General features: G+C 38.1%; 1 protein-coding gene across 1 annotated transcript in view; it reads left to right on the top strand.

Moving 5' to 3' along the window:
• Positions 1-23,540, top strand: part of ITGBL1 (integrin subunit beta like 1) — a 140,707-nt gene that overhangs the window by 107,739 nt on the left and 9,428 nt on the right. Inside the window, exon 8 of the mRNA XM_074151827.1 lies at positions 14,568-14,680. Coding sequence (XP_074007928.1) covers positions 14,568-14,680 — 113 coding nt within the window. The remainder of the gene's footprint in view (positions 1-14,567; positions 14,681-23,540) is intronic.

The raw sequence follows: 23,540 nt of genomic DNA, 5'->3' as shown, positions 1-23,540 counted from the left end.
CTTGACTGAACAGCCAAGTGGGAACACTGGTTTCCTCAGCCTCTAACTGTGCCTCTATGCTTCCCACGTGTTATGGCCATCATTTGATCCTTACAAACTATGGTGGTTCAGAGGTGGTCTGGTGCCACTGTGTAAGAGGAAAAGTGGCTATAGCAGTGGCACAAAAATTGTTCCGGGCCAATAAAAATCAGCTGGTAGTTTTTGAACCATGATGCTGCAGGAAATAGTGTTTCTTTCTGTAGATTCAGTGTTTTGTAAAATGACACATTGCTTCATAGTTCAGCAAGGTGAATGTCTTGATTAAGCAGAGCTGTCTTCTATGGAAATGGGGTCTGATTATTTATTATTATGGAAAATGTGTTGGCTCTTTCCATAGATAAAGTCATTTTGACTTGGACAGAAATACTTTTGCTTTTAGAGGATAGTATAGCTTTTTTGTCCCTTCATACCACTGCTTGAGCTAGTTGCTGTATTTAATTCTCTTCTAAGGCCACTTCTTTTCTGCAAATTGGAAAATTTTCCCTGAGGACACCTGGGTTTCCGCTTGCTGGAGCATCTTCCTCAGAACTGCTCATCCTCACCCCTTTTGCATACCCTTGCATTTTTGAGATTAATCTGCCTTATTTTGCTGACTGCAAGTCACATGTCTCCTTATTCCTTTGTTCATTCTTTTGGCAGATGACCTTACTTCCTGTTTTCACACCATCACCTGCTTATTCTTCTGTGGGCTCTGATACTTACCTGCCTCCCTTGTCTTTTCCTCAGTGATAAGGGGAGACCTTATCGTGCTCTACAACTGCCTGAAAGGAGGTTATAGCAAGGTGGGGGTTGGTCTCTTCTCCCAAGTAGCAAGTGATAGGACGAGAGGAAACGGCCTCAAGTCGCACCAGGGGAGGTTCAGATTGAACATTAGGAAAAACTTCTTCACTGAAAGGGTTGTCAAGCACTGGAACAGGCTCCGCAGTGAAGTGATTGACTCACCATCCCTGGAGATATTTAAAAGCTGTGCAGATGTAGCACTTAGGGACATGGTTTAGTGGTGGACTTGGCAGTGTTAGGTTTACAGTTGGACTTGATGATCTTAAGGGGTCTTTTCCAACCTAAATAATTCTATGTTTCTATCATTTGCTCTTCTTTCCTTCCATTTCACATCATCTTTTCTTCATTTTTCAGGGTATTTGGAGTACTCCAAACTTATCCTTCACGCCTGATTCCTCTTTGTTACTGGTTTTGCTTTTTTATCCTGACTCCCTGGCTAGATGTTTGCCGTTCTTTTCATCTATGAATCTGCTGTCAAAATCTTCTTGTTTCCCAGATTTGCAAGTTTTCAGTATATCCAGCCTTTCCTCTTCTCTCACACCTTTTCATTCCCCATCCAAATTTTGGCTTCATCCTTAGCTGTGGCTTTAGTCTAGAGATCTTTTCTTGGGTGGAACGTGTTAGATTACATTTCTTACATGTACATGTTCCAGAGTGTGCTTACCAAAGTGTAAGTAGTCATTGTAATGGTCTTCTCTTCTCTCCATGTCCCATCTTCTGCTGCCTTGGCAACCACTTAAATAACTTCTCCTACTCCTACCCTTAAATGCAAAAGCATTAAAAAGGAAAGAAAAAGCTCCCAGCAATCTCTCCCACCTTTAAATTCACATGAATCCTTCACTGTATTTCTGCTTTGTTGACTTTGTCGCTGGCTATGTTATCAGTGAGCTTTTGTTAAGGCTAAAAAAGTACTGAGATTGACTTTTGCAGGGTTTATTTCACAAGCCTGGTTTATCTGAAGGATTGAGTTCTTTCTTTCCTCTCCACTGGAATAACCTTGCTCTGAAGTTGCAAAGAACTGCTCCTAAACAGGTGGAGTGGGTAGAGAGTTGCATCTACCTTTAGATTTCTGTAATAGTGACTACTGTCTCTGGGATCACTACATTCTCCATATATTCATTGGTGGGCAATAGGCAATTTTAGTTACAATGTAGTGGACCTGCTTAGACAAAGTATTTGGGGGAGAAAAGGGATACAAATGTCTACAGCAGATGGCTTTGATGCATTCTTTCTCTACCCAGAAAGATAAAACCACTCAGTCCACTGGCTAGGTCCAGCTTTCTCTCCTTAGTTGGTCTTTTGCTGGCAGGTCTTTTTTGCTAGAAACTGTTGCAGGGAATATTGCTTTTTTCTTGAAAGGATTGCTATTTTATCCAGCAATCTCATTTCTGATGAATTTTTAAATATTTAATAAAGCAATTGGTCTGTAGAAAGCACTATTTGCATTGTCTTTGTGTTCTTACATGATGACTGAGGAGATTGACAAAGCAGTACTTTGTGTAATATCTATACTTATTTCCAAAACAGAAGAGGATAGATGTTTTCAATTTAGCATGGAATTCCCTACAGTACTTATCAGGCTTTACAGTCTTAACATTTTTAATCAGTTGTAAAAGATCCTCTTACTCTCTGATTTATATAATAGACCTTAGCTTTTCTATTTTTGCTTCATTTGACTTCAGAATGTTTCCAATGCTATAAAAAAAATGACATTTTGTTATTCTTATTTTCATCTTAAATATTTCTATATATCAATGTTGATAAAATTCACACTTTTTAAACAGTGACTTCTAAAGACAGAAAAAAGATTAGCCATATACTTAAAACAAAAGAGATACAATATTGAATATCAAGCATATTACTGACATTTTATGTGACTATTTTTCCTCAAAATCATATTGACTGACATTTTCAAGGGACTAATGGCTGGTCGTGTGTTTTGAATTCTCCATCTGCTGAAGAGCTTTTAATGCTTTCTGGGGATTGTTGGACTCTTTCTTCTCTCTCCCTCTCTCTTCTGAGAGAGGAATTGTGAGTTATATAAACCTTCCCTGGCACTCTCAGAAGTTCCTGTTGTGTGGCAGTATAGCAGTCCCTGCACTGTTGTGAAAAATGCTTTATTGGTCCCTAGTTTCCATTCAGTTTCAAGCGCCTCTTTTGCTCATCCGTGGTGTTTCCTCTTCTCCTGTCTGGGGGGTGACACTGACCAAGGGTTGAGGCTCCTCCAGACATGTTTCCTGGCTGTCAGCATTTTCAGTGGGCTGTCCCAAAGACAGCAAACACAGAGTAGCTGGTGGCAACATGGGTCAGGACTGAAAGCAGGTAGTAGAGAAGGGGTCGCATGGCGAGACTGCTGTGTTTTGCAACAAAATACCACCTTAAGCACACAGGTAAATCTGTTGCTTGTGACTGATTGCAAAATGAAGGTCAGCTCCAGTCAAAGCAGAAATCGTGGCAGGAGCATATGTCTTATTTAGCAGTGATCTTTCTAGAAATTTGGTGCCTAATGCACACTATAAACCTGATTTCTTGCTCTCAGAACTAGCAATAATATTAATATAAGGGCAATTGTTTCAGTCTTACGCTTTTCATAGAAGTTAACTTGAGTTAACTTATTAAAATAAAATGCCTTAATTTTACTGCTTCAGACTACTGTTGTATTTGTCAGGAAGATTTGGAGACTAATCATAATTCTATCTTTTCCATGGTAGACATTGCAGGAATAGTGTGACCTCACTGGTAGGCTTTAATTACTTGTTACATGTGTTTCGACTAGCTTGAAAACTGCTAACTGTCTTTAATTGCTGGGTTTTATTCAGGTCCTCCAAACAGGACGCTGAGTATAAATATGTGAACCTCATAATTATACCTGTTCTCTCCAAATCACTCTTAACAGGCAGTGCCCAGTGCCCTTACCTGCTCATGGGGTCCTGTCATAGAATCATAGAATAGTGTGGGGTGGAACGGGCCTTAAATGGTCATCTAGTTGAACTCCCCTGCAATGAGCAGGGACATCTTCAACTAGATCAGGTGGCTCAGAGCCCCATCCAGCCTGACCTTGAATGTTTCCAGGGATGAGGCATCTACCACCTCTCTGGGCAACCTGTTCCAGTGTTTCACCATCTTCATCATAAAAATTTCTTCCTTCTATCTAGTCTGAATCTACCCTCTTTTACTTCAAAAACATTAAGACTTGTCCTATTGCAACAAGCCCTGCTAAAAATTCTGTCCCCATCTTTCTTGTAAGCCCCCTTTAAGTATTGAAAATCTGCAACCAAGTCTGCCTGGAGCCTTCTCTTCTCCAGGCTGAAGAACCCAAACTGCCTCAACCTGTCCTCATAGGAGAGGTGTTCCAGCCCTCTGAACATTTTTTTGGCCCTCTTCTGGACCCGCTCCAACAGGTCCATGTCTTTCCTGTCCTGAGGACCCCAGAGCTGGACACAGTACTCCAGGTGGAGTCTCAGCAGAGCAGAGGGTCATAATTGCCTCCCTCAACCTGCTGGCCATCCTTCTTTTGATGCAGCCCAGGATGCGGTTGGTTTTCTGGGCTGCGAGTTCACATTCCTCGCTCACGTTGGCTTCATCCACCAATACTCCCAAATCCTTCTCGGCAGGGCTGCTCTCAATCCCTTCATCCCACAGCCTGTACTGATACCGAGGGTTGCCCCAACTCAGGTGCAGGACCTTGCACTTGGTCTTGTTGAACCTCAAGAGGTTCAGCCTCATCAAGACAGATGAGTAATGAGGGTATTACATTCAAGAAGTTTAAACAAGTAAACCTGTAGAGTGATACATAATGTGCCTGCTAGTATTCTTTGATAACTCTTGGCTTACTGTTTTATGATTTCTATGTGCTCTTCCTGAAGTCTGTAAACTCAGGGTTAGCTGCAATGAAGAATTTACTACTAATACTTGAAATCAGAGCATAGGAAAATGAAGGATTGTGTTGTTTTCTAAAGATAAACGTTGCATTTAAAAAGCTGTTACAATCATGACTTTAGTTCACTGGAAAGAAGCATTATTTCACAGATGCAATTACATTTGGGGCAAAGATTTTAGGAGCCATAAGGCACTGTCTTTACAACAGATTAAATAGAGAGCCTTGTAACAAGAGGCTAGTGCACAATCTGGCCAGTTGGCAACAAAAAGGAAAAATTTGCTTACAAGAGAAGGGTAAGAGCATTTTAACTTTGAGCAACTCAGTAGATGATGCAGTTGCTAGGTAATGTCTTTCATTTCTGGAAAAGTCTTGAGGTGAAAGCTAATCAATAAGGTAGATACAGCATGATGTCATTTGTTGCCATGGTTTCTGAACTTAGCAGTCTGTTATCTGCAAATAATATTGATGGTTGCTATGCAGTTGAATCTTTTCATATTGTTGTTTTGCCATTATAAAGCTCTTTAATCTTGGCTAAAGCTTCAAAGAACAGCGTGTCTATGAGTTTAAATGTTGTAATAGATAGGCTTGTATTACAATCCTAAAATATCTTGAAATTTACTACCTAATAAACAACAGGCATCAGCAGGAAGTGAACAAGGTTAACATTTTGGTGATTAAACTTCTACAAAGCAGTTGACATTTTCCAGTAAATTAATCTGCAAATTAAATATCTCTGTGGAATTAATGCTATGAGTCATTACATGGCAGATCATGTAAAAAAGGGGTAAGTAGTCAATCCTCTGGATGATAAGGCAGTCATATAAAGCTGTAAATGGCTCAAAAGCCATCGCAGCTTCTTGAACAATGTCTTTGTGTTTCATAATTCTTTCACTTTTGGATTGTGCCTCTTTATTATGTTTGGGTTTTGCTAGAAAATATTTTATAGCAGCTTATGCTAAGCATCAGACAGTTGGACAGGCTGAAAGGGAAATGAGACTTATTTTTCCTGATAGTTGTCAAGGTGAAGGAAAAGCATTCTCAAGTCAGGTCCTTTAAATCAAACACAATACTTCATCTTTCATATTCCATGGAGAAGATGTTAGTTTTAGTAGAATGCCGTGTATCCTTTACTTGATTTATTGGTATCTCTTTACAGTAGTTTTTCTTGATAGGTTGAGTTATTGAAAGCATTTTGGAGGGAAAGAATGAAAAAGAGATGAAAGGACAGAGCTCAGCGGAAGCTGCAGAAGGTAACATGGGGTGATCTGAAAGATGAGGCTGATTTGCAGAAGTACAAAATGTTCAGTACCCAGTGGTGAAACATTTTAAAGGAGGGGAGGGCCCATCGGACAAAGTGGAAGGAGAAAAAAAAAAAAAGCAGAAAGAAAAGCAGAAAAGCAAGAAGCTGATGGAATAAAGAGGAACTATTTTTATTGGGGTGAGAGAAGAGGGGCAGGGAGGAAGTATAGAGAAAATCAGATGATGGCTTGCTGAATTCTAGGATTTGTACATCTTTGGAATGACATTTGCCATGCTGTCTAGTTTTTCTCTTTTCATCCAACTGATTCCTCCTCCTCCTCTTCCATTTCCACTGTTCTCTCCCTAACAACACATCTCTTTAGAAAGCGTTTTGCCACCTTCTTTCTTGTCTTCTTCACACATCTCTCCTCTGTGTGGTGACATTGACTATCACATTTCTTTCGAACAGAGAAGTAGTTGCCTTTGTAGTCCTACTTGTCCCCTTAATATAGTGAGTGAATTGTCAAGGGCGTGCTCCCAATGGGAGACCTGAGGAAGATGTCACCAGGAAAAGCGAGGCATACAGCTAAAATCCTGCTCTTGCAATGTGGGCAAGGGTGTTCTCGATGACTCGTCTCCTGGAACTCCTCTAGAAATTCCCTGTTGGCTGTGCAGAAACACAATAGCAGCCTTCAAGGAGTGTATCCTCAAAGCACTGCTACTGAGAGGAGGCAGATGGAGGAGACATGCCGGCTTGATGATGATAGCAGATGTCAACAAGTTAACAATCTGAAAAGGAAAGTAGCAGCACAGCAGTGCTTCTTACCCAAATGTATAAAGAGAGAGAGGAGGGGAAAAAAAAAAAAGAAAAAAGAAGAAAAGCAACATGGAAAAGAAGATACAAATCAGCAGTCCTGATCAGCAAGAGCTGTAAAAGACTATCTGATGCTAAATCTGTAAAGTGGTGCTGTTGAGTGGATTTGTCTAAAGCAGTATTTCACTATTAGGCTGTCACAAAGGAAGAGCATTTACTTCAGATGCCATATGCCAACTGTGCAATTAGGCTTCCAGTCATACATACCGTGTGTACTAAAGTGGGGGGCAAGTCTCAGCCATTTGCAATTGCTATTGCGTAACACTTGTTTTTACAATCCCAGATATTCAGTTTCCTGTGCTGTTGTGAGACTTCTGTTGTTTGGGATAACATACTTATCTTTTATTTCTCCAGGGTTTTTATCTTAGGGATATTTGTTTTCTGTGCTGTTTTTCTTTTTTTTCTCCCTTAAGGAAAAACTAAATTGTCAGACCTTTTTCATGTTATAGAGCAATTCCATTTTAAACAGATTAAGAGAAACATACATTTTCTGTCTGAGGAAGAAACCCACACACCTTATTATATGAGCTTAGTACTTTCTACTAGTGAACAACCTCACAAAGCATACATACAGTAGTGGAAAGTCTCAGACAGCTTTAACAAGAATTTCTTACTTTGTGAAGTTCTGCTTTTTTTCTCAGGTCAAATTTTTATACCAACAGCCATTGCAAGACACTGAGTGTCGGTGATGGGCAGACATGGACTTTAGGTACCTTCTCTTAGAGGAAAAGGATAAGAGAAGCTATACACCTCAAAGTCCCCAGAGCCACCGTGATGCTCCCTGCATTGCACATGCCTTGTGAAGCCTTTCAACCTGTTCCCAGCCCTTTCACATGGGACTATGATGGTCTGTGGAACACTGTATGGCCCAGTGTCACTGAGCACTTAAGACAGATTTGGAGTAGATTTTCCAAGCATGGTATGGAAATTAAAATAAAACAGGTGTGTCAACAAAAGGAATTAGTGAAGGTATTCTGGCCTTTGAAGCCACATATGGGCCTAAGGTGAGATAATGCAACCTGGAACAAAAAGTTATCAGCTATAGATACAAGACCTGTAAGTGTGTGATATAGCTATATGATAATAGTTAGTTGATTACAGTTACTTCAGCCCGGCTGATGGTGCTGACTGTAGTAGCTGATGCAGTTATTGCAGTTGAAACATGCCTAATAAAACTAAGGAAAATACAGATATTTAACGCAATTACATGCTTTAGCTACTGTTGGTGTTATTTAAATAAAAACCTCAGAGCTTGCTGCTAAAAGTTTGCTTTGGTGTACAAAATTCTTGAAAAAAAAGTAGTGCAAAAATCTGAAGTTTGGAAATCAGATTTATTGAAGCAATTTTCATTTCATTTTATGTCTGTATGATTCAGCTAAGCTCTTCTCTGGAGCTTTTATATCTTTAGTTGAGGTCTTGGGTCAGTCATGCTGCAAGTAATCTCTTTTTATGAGTAGACTTAAGGCATGTTTGTTTTTTGTGTATTGATTTAGAAAAAGAAAGTTAGTTCCTAACCTGAATCTGAACAAGTAGTTGTTCTTGTAATAGTTGCAGCACGTTTTGTCTTGTGTATGAAGAGATAAATGCAGTTTTATTTTTCATGATGTACTGCAGAAAAAAAAAGTGCTTGTTGCTTGAACCTTGTGAGTTTCCTCACAATTCCTTCCCAGTTTTCAGCAGAAGATGTCCACAAAAACAAATCCCCAACCCCAAACCTCCAACAGCCTATAGAGCAATCCTGCGCACGCTAAGAAAAGAAATTCTTCATGGTTCTTGTAAAACAGAAACATCAGTATTCCCACCTGATTTTTCAAATGCAAGGAAATGGTTGTAGAAGATGTCCTCTCCTGGGCTATTGACTTTCTGTCTTTCCTGCAAAGACTCACGAGGCGCAGGGCACACCAGAGCTGGGACGCCACGCTGCTGATGCATCTCATACACGTCTCTGCTCCCATCGCTGTGCCCCTCACCGGGAACAAACTAACATTGGTACCTGTGATAAAGGTTGGCGTGTTGTGATGAGCAGCACACTACACCTTCCTCACCCTGCAGCTACAGCTGAGCACTCTGTGCAGAGGACAAAACATATTTAAGGGCTCTGATGTTCTTCATCTCTCTGAGATGGTAAAATATCGCTTCAGTGCAGAAAGGAGCGTTAAAGCCCAGCAGGAAAATTGATTTTTTCATGTAGATGAACTCCTTTTGCTGAAGAGGTAGCACCAGCATTATTCCAGGCCATCTATCTGTTTTGTCACAAATCTTCAGACATGTCGGAACATTGGAGACAAACAGAACTGTACTGGTATAAGTTGATAAACCTTTTTTTTTTAGAAGAGGAAAACTTTTCCCAACATCACTAGAGGTTGCAGATGATGTTGTTCATATATTACAAGTAGAACATTGCTCCTACTAGCTCAAAATCCTTGTAAGAAACTAATCTCTGGATTTTCATAGTTTATGTGAGATCAACCAGATGTTCAGGTGTTGAAAGAGGTTACAAATATACTTTTGCACATACTAAAGATTCTTCCAAAGCTTCCCTTTTTCTGGCACCTCATAAACCACCCACCTACCCAGACCCAAGAATTTCCAGCATGGTAAAATCCAGGGATCCCTCCATGTATAAGACAGAATTGTTTTTTGTCTAATCAATACAATATTTGTATATGAAAAATTATTTTTTTACTGATGAAGAAACTTCTAAGTGTGGGAAGTCATTTCAGGCCATTTTGGAAATAGGACATGCAAAATACGGTGTGTGTGCCCACTGAGAATTCTGTAGTTGTTTTCTGCTTGAGTCTATAAATTTCTCCACATTGATCAAGCTCAGCTGGATTACACTGCTCTTAACACCTCAGACTGAGCAAGGTATGATGAGATTGTGCATCCCATTTTTGGCAAGCACTGCATTTTGTTTGACCATTTTGTGGTACTGTTTATTCTCTTTCCTGGTCCTTTTTTACCTCCACCACTTAGTGAATTTTCCTTTTCCTTACCTGAAGCTGCTACATCCTATCTATTACTTCCTTAAGTCACATCTGCTTCCCCCCACCCACTATGTCCCCTGAAACTTTGTGCTCTGTACAAATCTTCCCCTCCCCCTTCTCTTATTTGCCATTTCTGAACATTATTTTAGATCGCCTGTTCCCATCCACCATGAAATGGGTTCTGCTGGCAGAAAGACACAGCAGCTTTACCAAACGTGCTCAGGTTGCCTGAGATTGCTTGATAACAAATTGCCAATTTCTGATGGGTAATGCTTTCAGATGTTAAGCCTGGGTCAGCTGTGGGACAGAAACGTCCTTCTTAAAGGCACACTCCCTTTTATTTATCACTAGCACCTCTTTCCCAGGTACCGATGAACCTGGTTTACTTTTACCACAGTCTCAATGCAATTTGGTGCCATATTCCTTACACATTAAAAAAAAATAAAATAAAATTAGAAATTACTCCATTTATTTGTTTTCATTTAGAAGATAAAAATTCAGCAGCATGTGCAGAAAAATTGCTTATGTTGTAGAGTTATAGACAGGAAAATACAATGAAATACATCTTATTATGTTCAGTGTTTATTTTTACATTGAAAACTATTGCTGTTTCTTCCTGATATTTTTGGCAATAACAGAGTAAAAATGTTTTATTACGCAAATTATATAGTTCTAGCACAGTGTTTTAAAAAGAAAATTACCTGTATAAAAGAGACTTTCAGTCAATCTATACAGGCAGCTGGAAATTGGTTGGAATGCATGCAGCTAATGGTCACAGCAATTTGCATGGGAGCAGGTTTAATGTAAGACTAGGCACTGTTTACTTTAGTTATGCTTTTATAAATGTTGGACAAGAGGAGTGAAGAAACGCTACAGTAAATGGTGAATAAAATCAAAAGCTAAATGCTTAAGACATGGATTTTTGGAATTCTAGTCAGTCATCTAACAAAGCTATGTGTTTTAATGAGATGTGGCACTTCAATTCCTTTTAAAAACAAAAACCACCCACCCTAAGCTGGTCTTTTTTCAGTCTTCAAGTAATAACAATTATTGATAATAAGTTAATACTCCTATTGAAATTAATGGGAGGAAAGCCGGCAAAGAAATATTAAGACTGTAGACAAAGAAATGTCTTGTATAATTATTCTATTTTTGGAATCTTGCATTGCAATAAGTAGGTTAAGCTTTTCAATGCTCATAGCTAATACAACCTCCATCATAAAGCTTCCTTCATCTGAAGTCATCAGACGATGAAATTTACTCTCCCTGTTTAGTGACGAGGAGAGGAAGCCACTTGCTATAAAATGTCTGAGGCGAACTTGTTTCTTTTTACTCAGAAAGTGTAGCTCTTGCACAAACGTTTTGAGAAGGTGCAGAATGTTATAGTTGTCCTGTGTTTAATTGTTTCTGTATGCCCTGGGATTTAAAGAGAATTTAAGGATGTGTTTGGCAGTAGCTTTCCCTCTATAATCAGGTTGCTATGGCAAACCTATTATTCTAGACAAAGAAAGAGTATGTTTAGTATAGTGCTGATGCCTTTTCAGTATAATGTCAGCTTCAAATTACTTTTGAATGATTGGATTTGTATGGTAAGTATTTTATCACAATTACTAAGAGAAGAAAGTCACAGAATACGGTGTGGCTTCTGTTACTTCAGTAGCAGATACATCTGACAAAGTAGGATGGCTGAAGCAAGCTTACCCTGCAAATACCTTATCCCGGTTTTCCCAGGGAAGTAACTTGAAATTTATTGCTCCAGAATGCTATTAATTTTTGTGTTTATTATATGGTGATAAACTGAGCCTTTGACGTTTATGTTTGCTACATCCTATGTAGTTAGCTGTTCAAAAAGCAAAAGGGCTTCAATTCTGTTAAATTATCTCCACAAAGCAAGCCCACCTTACATAATCTAACCAAAATCTCAGTACTTTTGGAGGTAAAATATGCTTTTTAAGCCAGTACAAAGTTGTGATTATTTAGTGCCACCACTACATTCACTTCTCGTGTTCCTTGTGCTGGTTTTGTCTACTTTTGTAAAAGAACTAATGAACTAATAATTTGAGTATCAATTTCAGCAGCAGTGTACTACTACTATAAATGTAGCTTTGAACATTTAAAAGTAAAGAAATGGCTCAGAGAAATAATTTTCCAGAACACTTACTCACTGAGGTTTCTGTCCATTTTGAAGACACTTTCAATTCTGCTGATGTCCTCAGTCAGATGATTAAATCATACCCTGAGCTTAGGTGGGAGTCAGACAAAATAAATTTGAAGCAATGATATAAATGAGGAATTTGGGTTTTTTGAATATATGTGTTGGTGTTTTATTCATCAGATAAGATGAGAAGATTGGAACAGTAGGGCCTAAATCCCCTTTGGGCTTGATTTTGAGAAGACATCCTAAGCTTGTACCTCTTACATGACGAAAATGGGCCTTTCTGCCTGGGGATGGGATATTCCCTTTGTTTCTTTTGCTGGTGAAATTGTTGCACATTAACTTAAATGAATAAATATTAATTGCAGCAGAGACAGAGAGGTACCTGTTCCCATTCCAGTGCAAGCGGCCAGCCACTGGGCTCTCAGGTCAATCTGACTTATTAAATTAATTTTACAGAAGGTAATGCTTAATTACAGAACATGCAGGAGCCTCATTACAGAACCTTCCTTTGCTTGTCCCTCTGGAGGATTTTCCATCTCTGCTGACTCCTCTCTTCAAAGAAACTTGCTTAAAATGATTTTATTGTCCTTCAGGCATTCTCCTTCTTACAGCATTAGCTGGCCAGGATGCCACTGTTAAAGATGGTTCTTTTGTTTATTTTATAGAGTCTTAATAACAGATGGGTCCTGTTCATCAGGTACCTGTCTGCCTACGGGTGACCGTGCATTGGGACACTGTGATGTGACATTTTTGTAAAAGTAGCCAGCTTGGCTACGATGGATTCATAGAAAGAGACCATGAGAGCCCCAAGTAGTGACAAGTTGGACTCATTAAAAGTATCTGTATATTTAAGTACTAATAAATTACTTTGTTCCAGTTGGTAATGTAACTGTCCTTCGCAAATAAATATAGCTTAGAGAATGCAGGAAAATAACATCAATCATTCTGTAGACAAACATATCTTACATGTTGTTATGATTACCAACTACAACTATATTCGTGATATGGTATATGTACTTCCTAGAATAAGCTTCTGTCTGGAATGAATATCCTCATATAATTGTCCATGCAACAAAGTTTTAAAACTATGTATATTATAAAGGTATCATGAAATATTTGCTGTTAATTTTCTCAAGCAGCATGTCTTTTTTAAGATTCTTACCCTTTACGTTGATCATAAAATTACCGTCTAAACTGAATCTGGGCAAATAGAATGTCAGCTTGAAACTGCAATGTACATTGATGGTTGGGAAGATGAAGAGTATGGGAGCTATAAAATGAGTTGGGAATTTTTCCATAAGTATTAAGATTCCTCCTAGTCCAGCTTAATTAGACTGGGTTTTTTTTGAAAGCCTAATGCAACTAATTTAGGATAGAAGTTGAAAAATAAATAGATTAATGACGATGACATATGTTGGTTTAAAAGGTTTTATTGTCACAAAACCTACAGTTAGAAAAGTTCCACTAAGGTTCTCCTTAACAGTCTTTTCTCAGTCTGTAAAATATGTCAGAGATGCTGGAGAAATATTGTGCATGATGAACAGTTTGGTTACATAATGAAAGGCTGCACTTGGAGGATTTTTTTGCTTTGTATCTATAGTTGCCCCTACTGTAAATTTGGGTTCTGCAGTCAGTAGAGCAGTGTCCAGGCCCAGGCTGAGTCTCACTGCTGCTGTAATTAAGTTAGATGGAGAGGAATAGGCTTTTCTGCATCCTGATCCATGTCTGTTGTCGCCCTTTTTTACATGCAATATCTTTTCCCAAGCCCATCAAATTTATTACTTTGATCCACAGTTTGTGTCATATTTACAGCATTTTTGCAGTATCATTTTATTAAAACCATTTAAGAAATACAGAGTATAACCCTTAGAAGTTAGGAAATAAGAAAACCAACATTGCTCTGAACTGAGCTGGTCTCATATGTACAATGTAAGACTGTCTTTTTTTTTTCTTTTCACATCTGACCATTTAATACTCACTGCTCTGAGGTCTTTCGAGTGGAAGATCTGTGGGAGTTTGGCTGACTCTGTTCCCCCTTTAAGCTCTGGGGAGTTTTGTGAACAAGTTGATGGAAAGGAAGACTCTGACAGAGGCTGTGTTTTCAACTATTTCCTCAGGTCTAGACAAGAAAAATTATAGGGATTTTTGCTTTCCAAGTGCCTGACAGAATATTTGAAGAGTTATGTTTCTGCGTGAATAGAGATTGTCTTAGATAGCTCTGTGCCCAGAGTATTTAATTTTAATTGCATTCATTTTGGAGTTTCTAGAGGTATGTGCTAAATATTTTATATCAGAGAGGTTAATTATGCAGTTCAACATGTGCCACTGCTCTGTTATGCAAAGCTGAGATATGAAAAACATACAATGCCAATGGTTACTTCCTGTTGCTGTTTCCACCAAGACATAACAGTGATATAGTTTGCTTCTGGTTGCTATGGAGCAGGGACAGTTTTGTGTAGTTTTTTCAATAATGTTTATGTACATACTTTAATTAATATAGAGTGACTTGTAGTTTGTCTTTGGGGGGTACAGTGTAGAATAAATTTGGGGTTTTATTTCACTTACTTCACTGAAATAATGACTCTCACAATTGTTTATTCTTACAGGGAGATGTGAATGTGGCCAATGCACTTGTTTTCCTCCAGGAGACAACAGAGTTTACGGCAAAAACTGTGAATGTGACGACCGACAGTGTGAAAACACGGATGGCAATGTCTGTGGGGGTATGCTTTCACTTAATATAATTAATATAAATCCTGACAGCTTATAACTTTCTATTTCTCCCTGGTTTTATTACATAATGTCACTATAGACTATTAACATTATTGATTAATTATAATAGATTATAGATTTTTCTAAGAAACAATCTGTATAAATATTGAATAAGTTAGCAAGTATTTATTTTAGAACTTCAGAAACACTAAAAATGAAGTAGGTTAGATACAATTAACAGGAATAAATGTAGCGTATCCCAAATTCCATCAGTGTTCATTAAAGAAGGATACAGACACTTAAAGGAAAACCTAAAAAATTAGGTAATTACTTTGTGTTTAGTACAGTTGATGTTTTACTGAGAATGTTCTATTTTATCTAAAGTTAATAATGACCAGCAGTACTTTCATAGTATTTCATATTCACTGACAGTGATATGTGTGTTTTCTAAACAAGTAATAAAAATATATTATGAAAGAATCTAAAATGCTTGAGATATATTATAGTAATTGTACATGCAGATGGTTCATTTTAGTGTTGACAATGAGAACCTCACTTGTTGGTTTTTCAGGAAAGTATGTTAGTGTTAAGCAATATTTCAAGTTAGTTTTAGATATGTAAATGCATATATACTATATGATATCTTAAAAACAGGTGAGTAGTATTTGTTCTAAATGCTCTTATTTTACATTTTATTTGCTTTATTTTTAAAATTACTCCTTGATTCTTAATACTAACAATGTAGTTGGTATGAACAATGACACATTTTATTATATTCATTATTTCTGGGTAAGAAAAAAATGTATTGCTTAATAATCTTTGTGTACATAAAAAATTCTGACTACAGGAAATATTTCTTCAAGGTCTCTGCCATGCAGAAGGTAGGCATATATGGAAAATTACAGTTCAAATGTCTGACCAGCCATAATAATAGTTTAAAACATTCAGTTTAATTCAAAAATATGAATGTGTACATAAACAATAATTTGAAATTTAAGTCTTTTAAAGGACATGAAAGCAGATAAAAGCACTGAAAATCTAGCTGATATTTGCTATAAATTAAGTAGTTGGGTACCAAAATTCATCATCTTTTATGGTTAGAAATATCTCTCCCATTTGTGTCATTCATATTTTGTACTCTTTCATGACAATTCTTTAATGTTAATACTGCTAATTGTATTGTACATTTTGGAAATTATAGACAAAAAAATCAATTTTTCCTTATTAGGAAAGATACAGTGATAATTTTAAAATTCTTTTGCTGGCTAGGGCACCTCACACTTAAATTAATAATCACCTCAACACTTGGGCCAGTGTACGATTTTTTACTGTGCAGGAGTCACTCTAGGTCACACTGTTACCTGAATAAACGCTCCCCTTTAGCCTTAATAGCTTTGTCCAAAGAGAATAGCAGAAATTAGTTAATTATTTTAAAACCGTATACTTTTAAGCTTATTTTCCAAATTTTGAAACAACAAATAGAAATGACAGCCAGCTCATGAACTTATGAGTCAGTTGTACTCTCAAGCAAGTTCAACTTCTCCACCTTCATGCAAGCCAATAGTTTAGTTACTAATGATTCTCTGCAGATGGAAGGAATTATATGGGAAAATACAATTCAAATGAATTTGAAATTGCACTGCACAGCATCTGTTGACAGGACTTCAGAAGGCCCGCCCTGTGATTTTTTGCTGTTCCAGGGAGCTGAGCTTATTCCTAATCCTTTCCCTAAAATAGTAGCATAAGTGCCAAATTCTGTTGTCCTGGGCTTTCTTGTAAGTAAAGTGAGAGGAGGAAGCCCAGCATAAGGTGATGATTAAATCCACCAGGATCTGAGCTGACTTCTGAAGTGCCTCAAGGGAGACTGGAGCATCTTTGCTCGCTCACGGCTGTCTAAACTTAGTGAGGTGAAGCTGGTCTCTAGAGTTTTAGTCTTCCCAATTAGAACTCCTGCCACTACTAATACCATTCTCTAAAAATGGTTGGATTTCTGTAGTAAATCTATTGGGAATTCAGTGGTTAATAATTGGCAGATTATTTTTTCATATTCTTGATATTTTATTTCTTGTTCTGTTTATTAAATTTCTAAAAATAATTTGATATATTTTTAGATTATTCTAGATTTGGTTGTAATTTACTCCTTTAAGCATGTTCCTATATTATTATTATTATTATTGCTAATTCCATCCGTTCTTGTTCTTTTACAGCCATGAACTAGTTTCCTCTTCTTCGCTTTCTATTCTCGTGCCACACAGGTGTTTCTTTGTTTCCACTTGTCTGGTTCTTCCATGTGAAGTGCGCTGAGATTCAAATTAACAAACATAGATGTCTTACTAATTGCTCAGTTCTCTTCCACACACTGCTTTTGCTTCTCTTGGCTGCTGGAGCTCCGGAGTGGCTTCTTCCCACATTTAACCTCTCTCTCCCTCTCTTTCCTTCCTTTTTATTTTCCTTTTTTTTTTTTTTTTTTCTCTTTGTCTTCTTTTTCACTGTTGGCAGATCCAAAAACTTTATTTTCTTTGGTCATCCAGTGTCCATCTCAGCTTCTGATCCACCTGCATTAAGAAGTTATCCCTCACCCCAATAACTTAAGGCAGCACCTATTTAGATGTAAGTACTAAGTACAGGAATGTTTAACTTCCAAGAGTCCCTATCAATTGCAGCTTTCTGTTCACTCACCATTTAGCAACTAAATTCCACTCATCATCTCTCACCTTCCAACTCAAAATATGAGCCATTTCCCCTTCTGCATTTTCTGTGACTTCATCCTTCACTGTGGCTTCTATCAACGCTTTCATTGAAATGTCTCTTCCTACAGTTTCTGACCAAATGTAGGAATTTGTCAGAGTTATCCTTTTCAGATCCTCAGTAGCCTCTGATGTTACTGACAGCTTCAGCCCTACTCTTGAGTAATTGTCAGATGTTTTGCTTGGCTATCACTTTCTATCCTGATAACATTTTGAATGTTTCCTATGATATACAGTGTTTCTCACATTTCCCTCTCTAAGAGATTCTACCAATTTTACCCTTAATTTTTTCACCCTTTCACAACTTGTCTGTTCACAGAAATTCTTTCATTAATTTTGTGCTAGTCGTGTACACATCTCTCCTCCTTTTGGGTTTGTCCATGCTTCCATCTCAGCCTGAATCTCTTGACGCCTCTTGCTGAACTGCTTATTCCTTCCTCTTTCCTTCTCCTCTTTTCATTACTATTTTTCTAGCACTGTTGCTACCTTGGCAATCGCTTTTGGGACATAAGCCCTTACTAGTAACTCTGGCATCACTGAATTGTAAGCTGGACTCTGTGAATGTGCAGGGTCTGACAGTGAGCACTGAGTGCCTGTAAAGCACAAGGAAGGAATACCAGTGTGTCCAGATTAAATGCGAGCTGAAATAAGGAATGTGAATGACAACCTAAATGATTTGAATAAGAATTGTTACTGGCCTCCTCTGGCCAGCAGAGATTGATTAATAGCTTGCTTTCCAGGCCAGCTGTCCATGCGATGGTAGAAAGACATGAGGTGAAAGATATGATAAATTAGGGTACAACTGAATGAGACCCTATTACTGTGTTTCTGCCTGATTGTAGTGAGTCATTCACTGAAAAATTCAGCTGTCCATCATTGCAGTACCAGGAATAGAGACATTACGTCTCTACAAAGACAGAGGTTGCAGGACACAACATAGATTCCACAGCACTCTACTACTAGAAATGGATTCATAGAATCATAGAGTGGTTTGGGTTGGAAGGGACCTTTAAAGATCATCTAGTCCAATCCCCTTGCTATGGGCAGGGACATCTTTCACTAGACCAGGTTGCTTAAAGTCCCATCCAACCGGACCTTGAACACTTCCAATGACAGGGCCTCCACAACTTCTCTGGGCAACCTATTCCCGTGTCTCAACGCTGTAAGAGTAAACAATTTGTCCCTAATGTCCAATTTAAACCTCCTCTCTTTCGGTTTAAAACCATTCTCTTATAAGCCCCCTTTAAGTATCGAAAGATAGCACTAAGGCCTCCTTGGAGCCTTCTCTTCTTCAGGCTGAACAACTCCAACTCCCTCAGCCTTTCTTCACAGGATAGGTGTTCCAGTCTTCCGAACCTTTTTTGTGGCCCCTCTCTGGGCCTACTCTAATAGGCCCATGTCTTCCTTGTACTGGGGCCCCCAGAACTGGATGCATTACTCTAGGCTGGTCTCATGAGAGCAGAGTAGAGGGACAGAATCACCACCCTCAACCTGCTTGCCTGATCCTTCCTTTGTCTTCCCCTTCCTTGTTTGTGCCTCTGCACAGAAACATAATATGCTCTGGCTGGAGGAGGTGCCTCATGCAGCCTTTCTGAGATTGGTATGTTTTACCTAAAGGCCCATTCCCTACAGTTCATTTTTTTTCAATGATATAAGATTTGCCCAGGGTGTATTGCAGTGTTGATCCACAGTAATATTTAACATCATGGGGTTTTTGGCTTTACTGGTTCTTTGATTCTTTCATGTGCAAGTTAAGTTATTCTGGTGCACACACAAGACCAGACAATCACAGGTTTGTCAGTCCAAGTTCTTTCTTTGCACAGCTATGTCACTGATATACACCAGGCTTGATATTTACTTATCTTGTATCCTGGTGAGAGATACTTCTCTCTCTCCTCTGAGTTTATGGCTGTGCTGCTAGCTGCAGATGTGTCCTGAGCTTTCAGGTGTTGTTTGTTCCCCTGCTGTGGCCAGTCATGTTTTTCAGTTGATATCATCATTGGCTTCTCCACCTCACTGGGTTGATTTATGTCATAATGTTCTGCTCTCTTTCAGCATTGAGAGCAGGCAGACAACAAGAATTCAGGACAACAGTTATTGAATCAATTTCAAATTGATGTTGATGCTCTTAACCCCATCAATTTTGATTTCTTCTCTGGACCATTATTGGCCTAGCTTTGAGTTCTTGTCACAGCAAAGTAGCAACCATTGAAGAAATAAAACAGAACCCCTTTTGGGTCCTCTGCATGCTACTGGTTGGTGCAGAATTATGCTGCTTAAAAACCCTACAAGGTAAACAAATCCAACAAAACAGTAAAAAAATTGTGGTTGAATCTCCAGAAAAATTCTTCACTAGGGCTTCATAACAAGTAACTCATAGCAAGGCCCTCCCATATTTCTAGGGATGCTCGCATTTTGTTTTATGTCAGTATTTGAGATTGTGCTTCATATAGTGGGCCACCAATTATGTAATGGGCTTTGACAAAGCCTTCTAATATGCAGTCGTGAATGTTTGCACTGTCCTCAACACTAAGAAACAACCAAGCCTCTGGTCAACCCAGTAAGCAGGTTCTTTGACTGGTGACAATAGAATACTTTGAGAAGTCTAATTTGTTTATTTTCAAGTGAACAAATTCACTTTGATGACTTTTTAACTGTTTTGGCCACGGCACATCAAAATATAATCCTAACACTGTGGGGAATCCAGTTGTGTAATGGCATGTCACATCCTGTCACATCAAAGACTAAATGCAGCTATATTTTTGTTTGTTTATACGAATGCCTTTTAGTAAAAGGCATTAGTTCTCATTAGTTCGAGATTCTAGTTGCAGTATAGAGGCTTGTAAAAGCTGGAGGAGCTATTTTATTTTTGGAGGAAATGCTGAGGTAATTAATATTTCCCTGCTTACTCGGGTTTGCCTTTACCTCTAACTGTAGGAAACCAGTGCAGCGAAACTACATGAGAATTTTTGGGAGGGGAAGTTGATATTTTTTTTTTATAAATTCCCAAAGTAAATTAATTTTCACCACTTGGACACATTCTCTTATTGATTTCATTCACTCACATTCTCACACCTACAAGCATCAAAGTGTCTGGATTTAAGTAGTTTGGTCAGGATACCTTGTATGTGGCATAGAAGATGGACAAGAGGTGCCACCCATCAAGTTCTCAGTAGGTCTTTTTGTTTCATCTTGACTGGCAACAACAAACTGGTTTTTATCCACAACTTTTATATCATTTAGGACCCAACAGTTAGGATGATCCTTTTGACTCACGATTTTGCCTACTTTCGTCTCTAAGTTTCAGGCAAGTCTGGTGCCTGTTATCTGTGCTTCCTCATTTTTGACATTCTTAGGACAATGTTCTTGTTGGACTCACGAGGAAAGGTATGACACAAGTTATGTGCTGTGTCTGGGTTGAGATCCTTTGTTGTTGAGCACAGTCTTCTGCTGACAAGTCATCATGAAAGTCATCACACCATTGTTTTATGAGACTGCAGGCATTCTGGTTTTGACAAAATAATCAGTTTTACTGCTGCACGTGTGTTGTTGGTTATCAATACAGGTCATGATTTTAAGCTTATTCTTGTGTTTCCTCTGGTGCTTACCTACACATTTCCTTTCATACGTCATTCACACCAGCCTTAAGTTTTCCAGTATAAGTCTCTATGTATAAGAGAACAAGGGAAAAGCTGTGGTTTATAAGGTGTACCTATACTTAAAGCCACAATTCCCAGCTGTCCAGTGTTTTAAACTTTTGCAACAGAGACAGAAGCTTTCACATCACATTCTTAAAATTAGTCAAGGATTCTAGGATCACACAGTTGTCACCAGGATGTACAGTGGAACTTCTCCTTCTCAAAAGTCTGGTATAACTTGTCCCTAATTGCCATGCTCCTTTGAATATAAAATTTTCATTTCTATCCAACCAGGCAAAGTAATTTGATTCAGAGGAAGTACTGCCTTTCTTTCTTTTTTTTTTTTTTTTTCTTAATATAACTAGGCATTATTATATAATAAAGATATATAACAGAAACTGGATTATTTTGTATGAAAGTTCTAGGTCCATACCACAGAAATCATGAATGACATTCATTTTTGTCATCTGTTCATTGAAGCAGAGGCCTGATACTTTCAGATAGCGTGTTCTTACGAGGACCAATAAGACCGTAAAAATGAGCGAGTCATGATTAATAATATGCTTCATTAAGCAAAACTAAGTATTAATACTATGGTGCAGTCGCTGTCAGACATTTTCCTCATTTCTTGCACTAATGTTGCTTCACAGAAACAGAAATATCTAGGAAATTTATGGAACTCTCTGATATACCTAAAATGCAAATTAGGAGACAAAAATAATAGCAACCTATCTCCCAGCTGAAGACAGCTTTTGGCACTGACTGGTCTGAAATTTCAGAAATATTATATTCAACTCCTGATCCTACCATGGCTTCTCGGACTACATGGGACATCATTTCAAAGTCTTAGGCACCTTGTATGATTTCTGATGCCCAAGGCTACCCTTGCCTGAACCCATCTTGGCTCCACAAGGACACAGGGATGCCTGCGTAGCTGCCTCATGAGGATGTCTTTGATATCTTAGGATATGTCAAATGGCACTAGGCATCTGAATCAAACCTGTAATTTCTTTGTGATTCCGGTTGTGTTAAAATAATAGTTTATTTCCTACCCAGTAGGTTTTTTCATCTGTTCTACTGAAAAGCTTTCAGAGCAGGGACCCTGTTCCTTTGACTGAGGGATCTGAAACGTATAATTGTTACAGAATTCACTAGCCATTTTTGTACTATTAATAGAGAATTTTGATTATGGTATTTGTCATTGAAAAATGCCATTCATTCTCCTGGGGTGAAAAAGTTCAGACACATGCTTACTGGGTAAAACTAGTGCCAAAAAAAGTCAAAATAATTGTATTAGGTAGTGGAAAAGTCTGAGTCTACTTGGTGTAAAGCTAGTGTGATTTAGGGTCTTATTTTGAAAACAATAAGTTAATTATTTAATTAATTATAAAGAGTTAATCATTCAATGCCTGTGTACTTGCACTTAACTACTTCACCTTAACTCTGAGGCACATCCAGGGGTGACAACAGATAAATTCAAAAGGATCAGCAGGTATTGAATTAAATAAAAGAGTGACTAATGTAGCCAGTACAGGTATTAATATGCATGGTGCACTCTGTATTAAATTAATTTGGTTTTACTTAGCTAATTTTACTTTCCTAATTTTTCTTTGAAATACAGTACAGATTTCTGTCCTGGTCACCCAGACATTTGTGCAGGTTTATACAGATGCACAGAGAATGTGGTTTGTTCAGCTTTTCAGATAGCACAGAATGTGATTTAGGTTTGTAAGAAGATTTTTAATTTAATCTTTGCATTGCAATGAGCAGTAAAGGAATTGCTAATATATCAACATTTAAGTTGATTAATAGATATTAATTCACAAAGAACCCAAAGGGGCTTCTATGTTGAACCTTGTACATAAATAGGCTATAAATAGCCATTACGCTATACCCAAGCTTCCCTTATGTTGAAGTCTGTGTACTGTGTGCAACTAAATCCTGTCTCTGAGGCAGGCATCCAGCCACACTCTGGAGAGTCTAAGACATTCACTGCCCATGCCAACATCACTAGAAAGTTTGTTCCAATAGTCATAATCTTTCTTTGAAATGCTGTTTCATTTCCCAAATGAATTTGTCAGTATCAGCTTTTCTCTCTGGTTCTTGCTTTGTCTTCCTCTGGTTATTTGAGAGTCCCCATTCTAGTACCTTCAAAGAAGGTAGTTCAAATCCTGCTGAAACACAGTCTTTTTTTCTTTCTTTTTTTTTTTTTTTCTTTCTTCCAATAGGCTAAGCAGATACAGATCTTTGAAGTTCTTTCAACAGGCCATTTTCTCTGCCCTTTGAATTCTTTCTTTGGAACTTTTTGGGGCTCTTCCAAGTTTTTCAAAATCTCTTCAAGCATGGATATCACAGTGAGTTGCAGAGCTTTAATGTCCATCTCATCAATGCTCTAAATGTTCCTACTCATTTCTGTTCCTACTCACTTTGCTCCTGTTACATGCATATGAGGATGGCATGAGCCCTTTTCACTGCAGTGTTTCACT

Source organism: Numenius arquata, chromosome 1, assembly GCF_964106895.1.
Source record: "Numenius arquata chromosome 1, bNumArq3.hap1.1, whole genome shotgun sequence".
NCBI classification, from domain to species: domain Eukaryota; kingdom Metazoa; phylum Chordata; class Aves; order Charadriiformes; family Scolopacidae; genus Numenius; species Numenius arquata.
The sequence above is the reverse complement of the archived record's forward strand: the minus strand, read 5'-3'. Positions and strand labels throughout refer to the sequence as shown.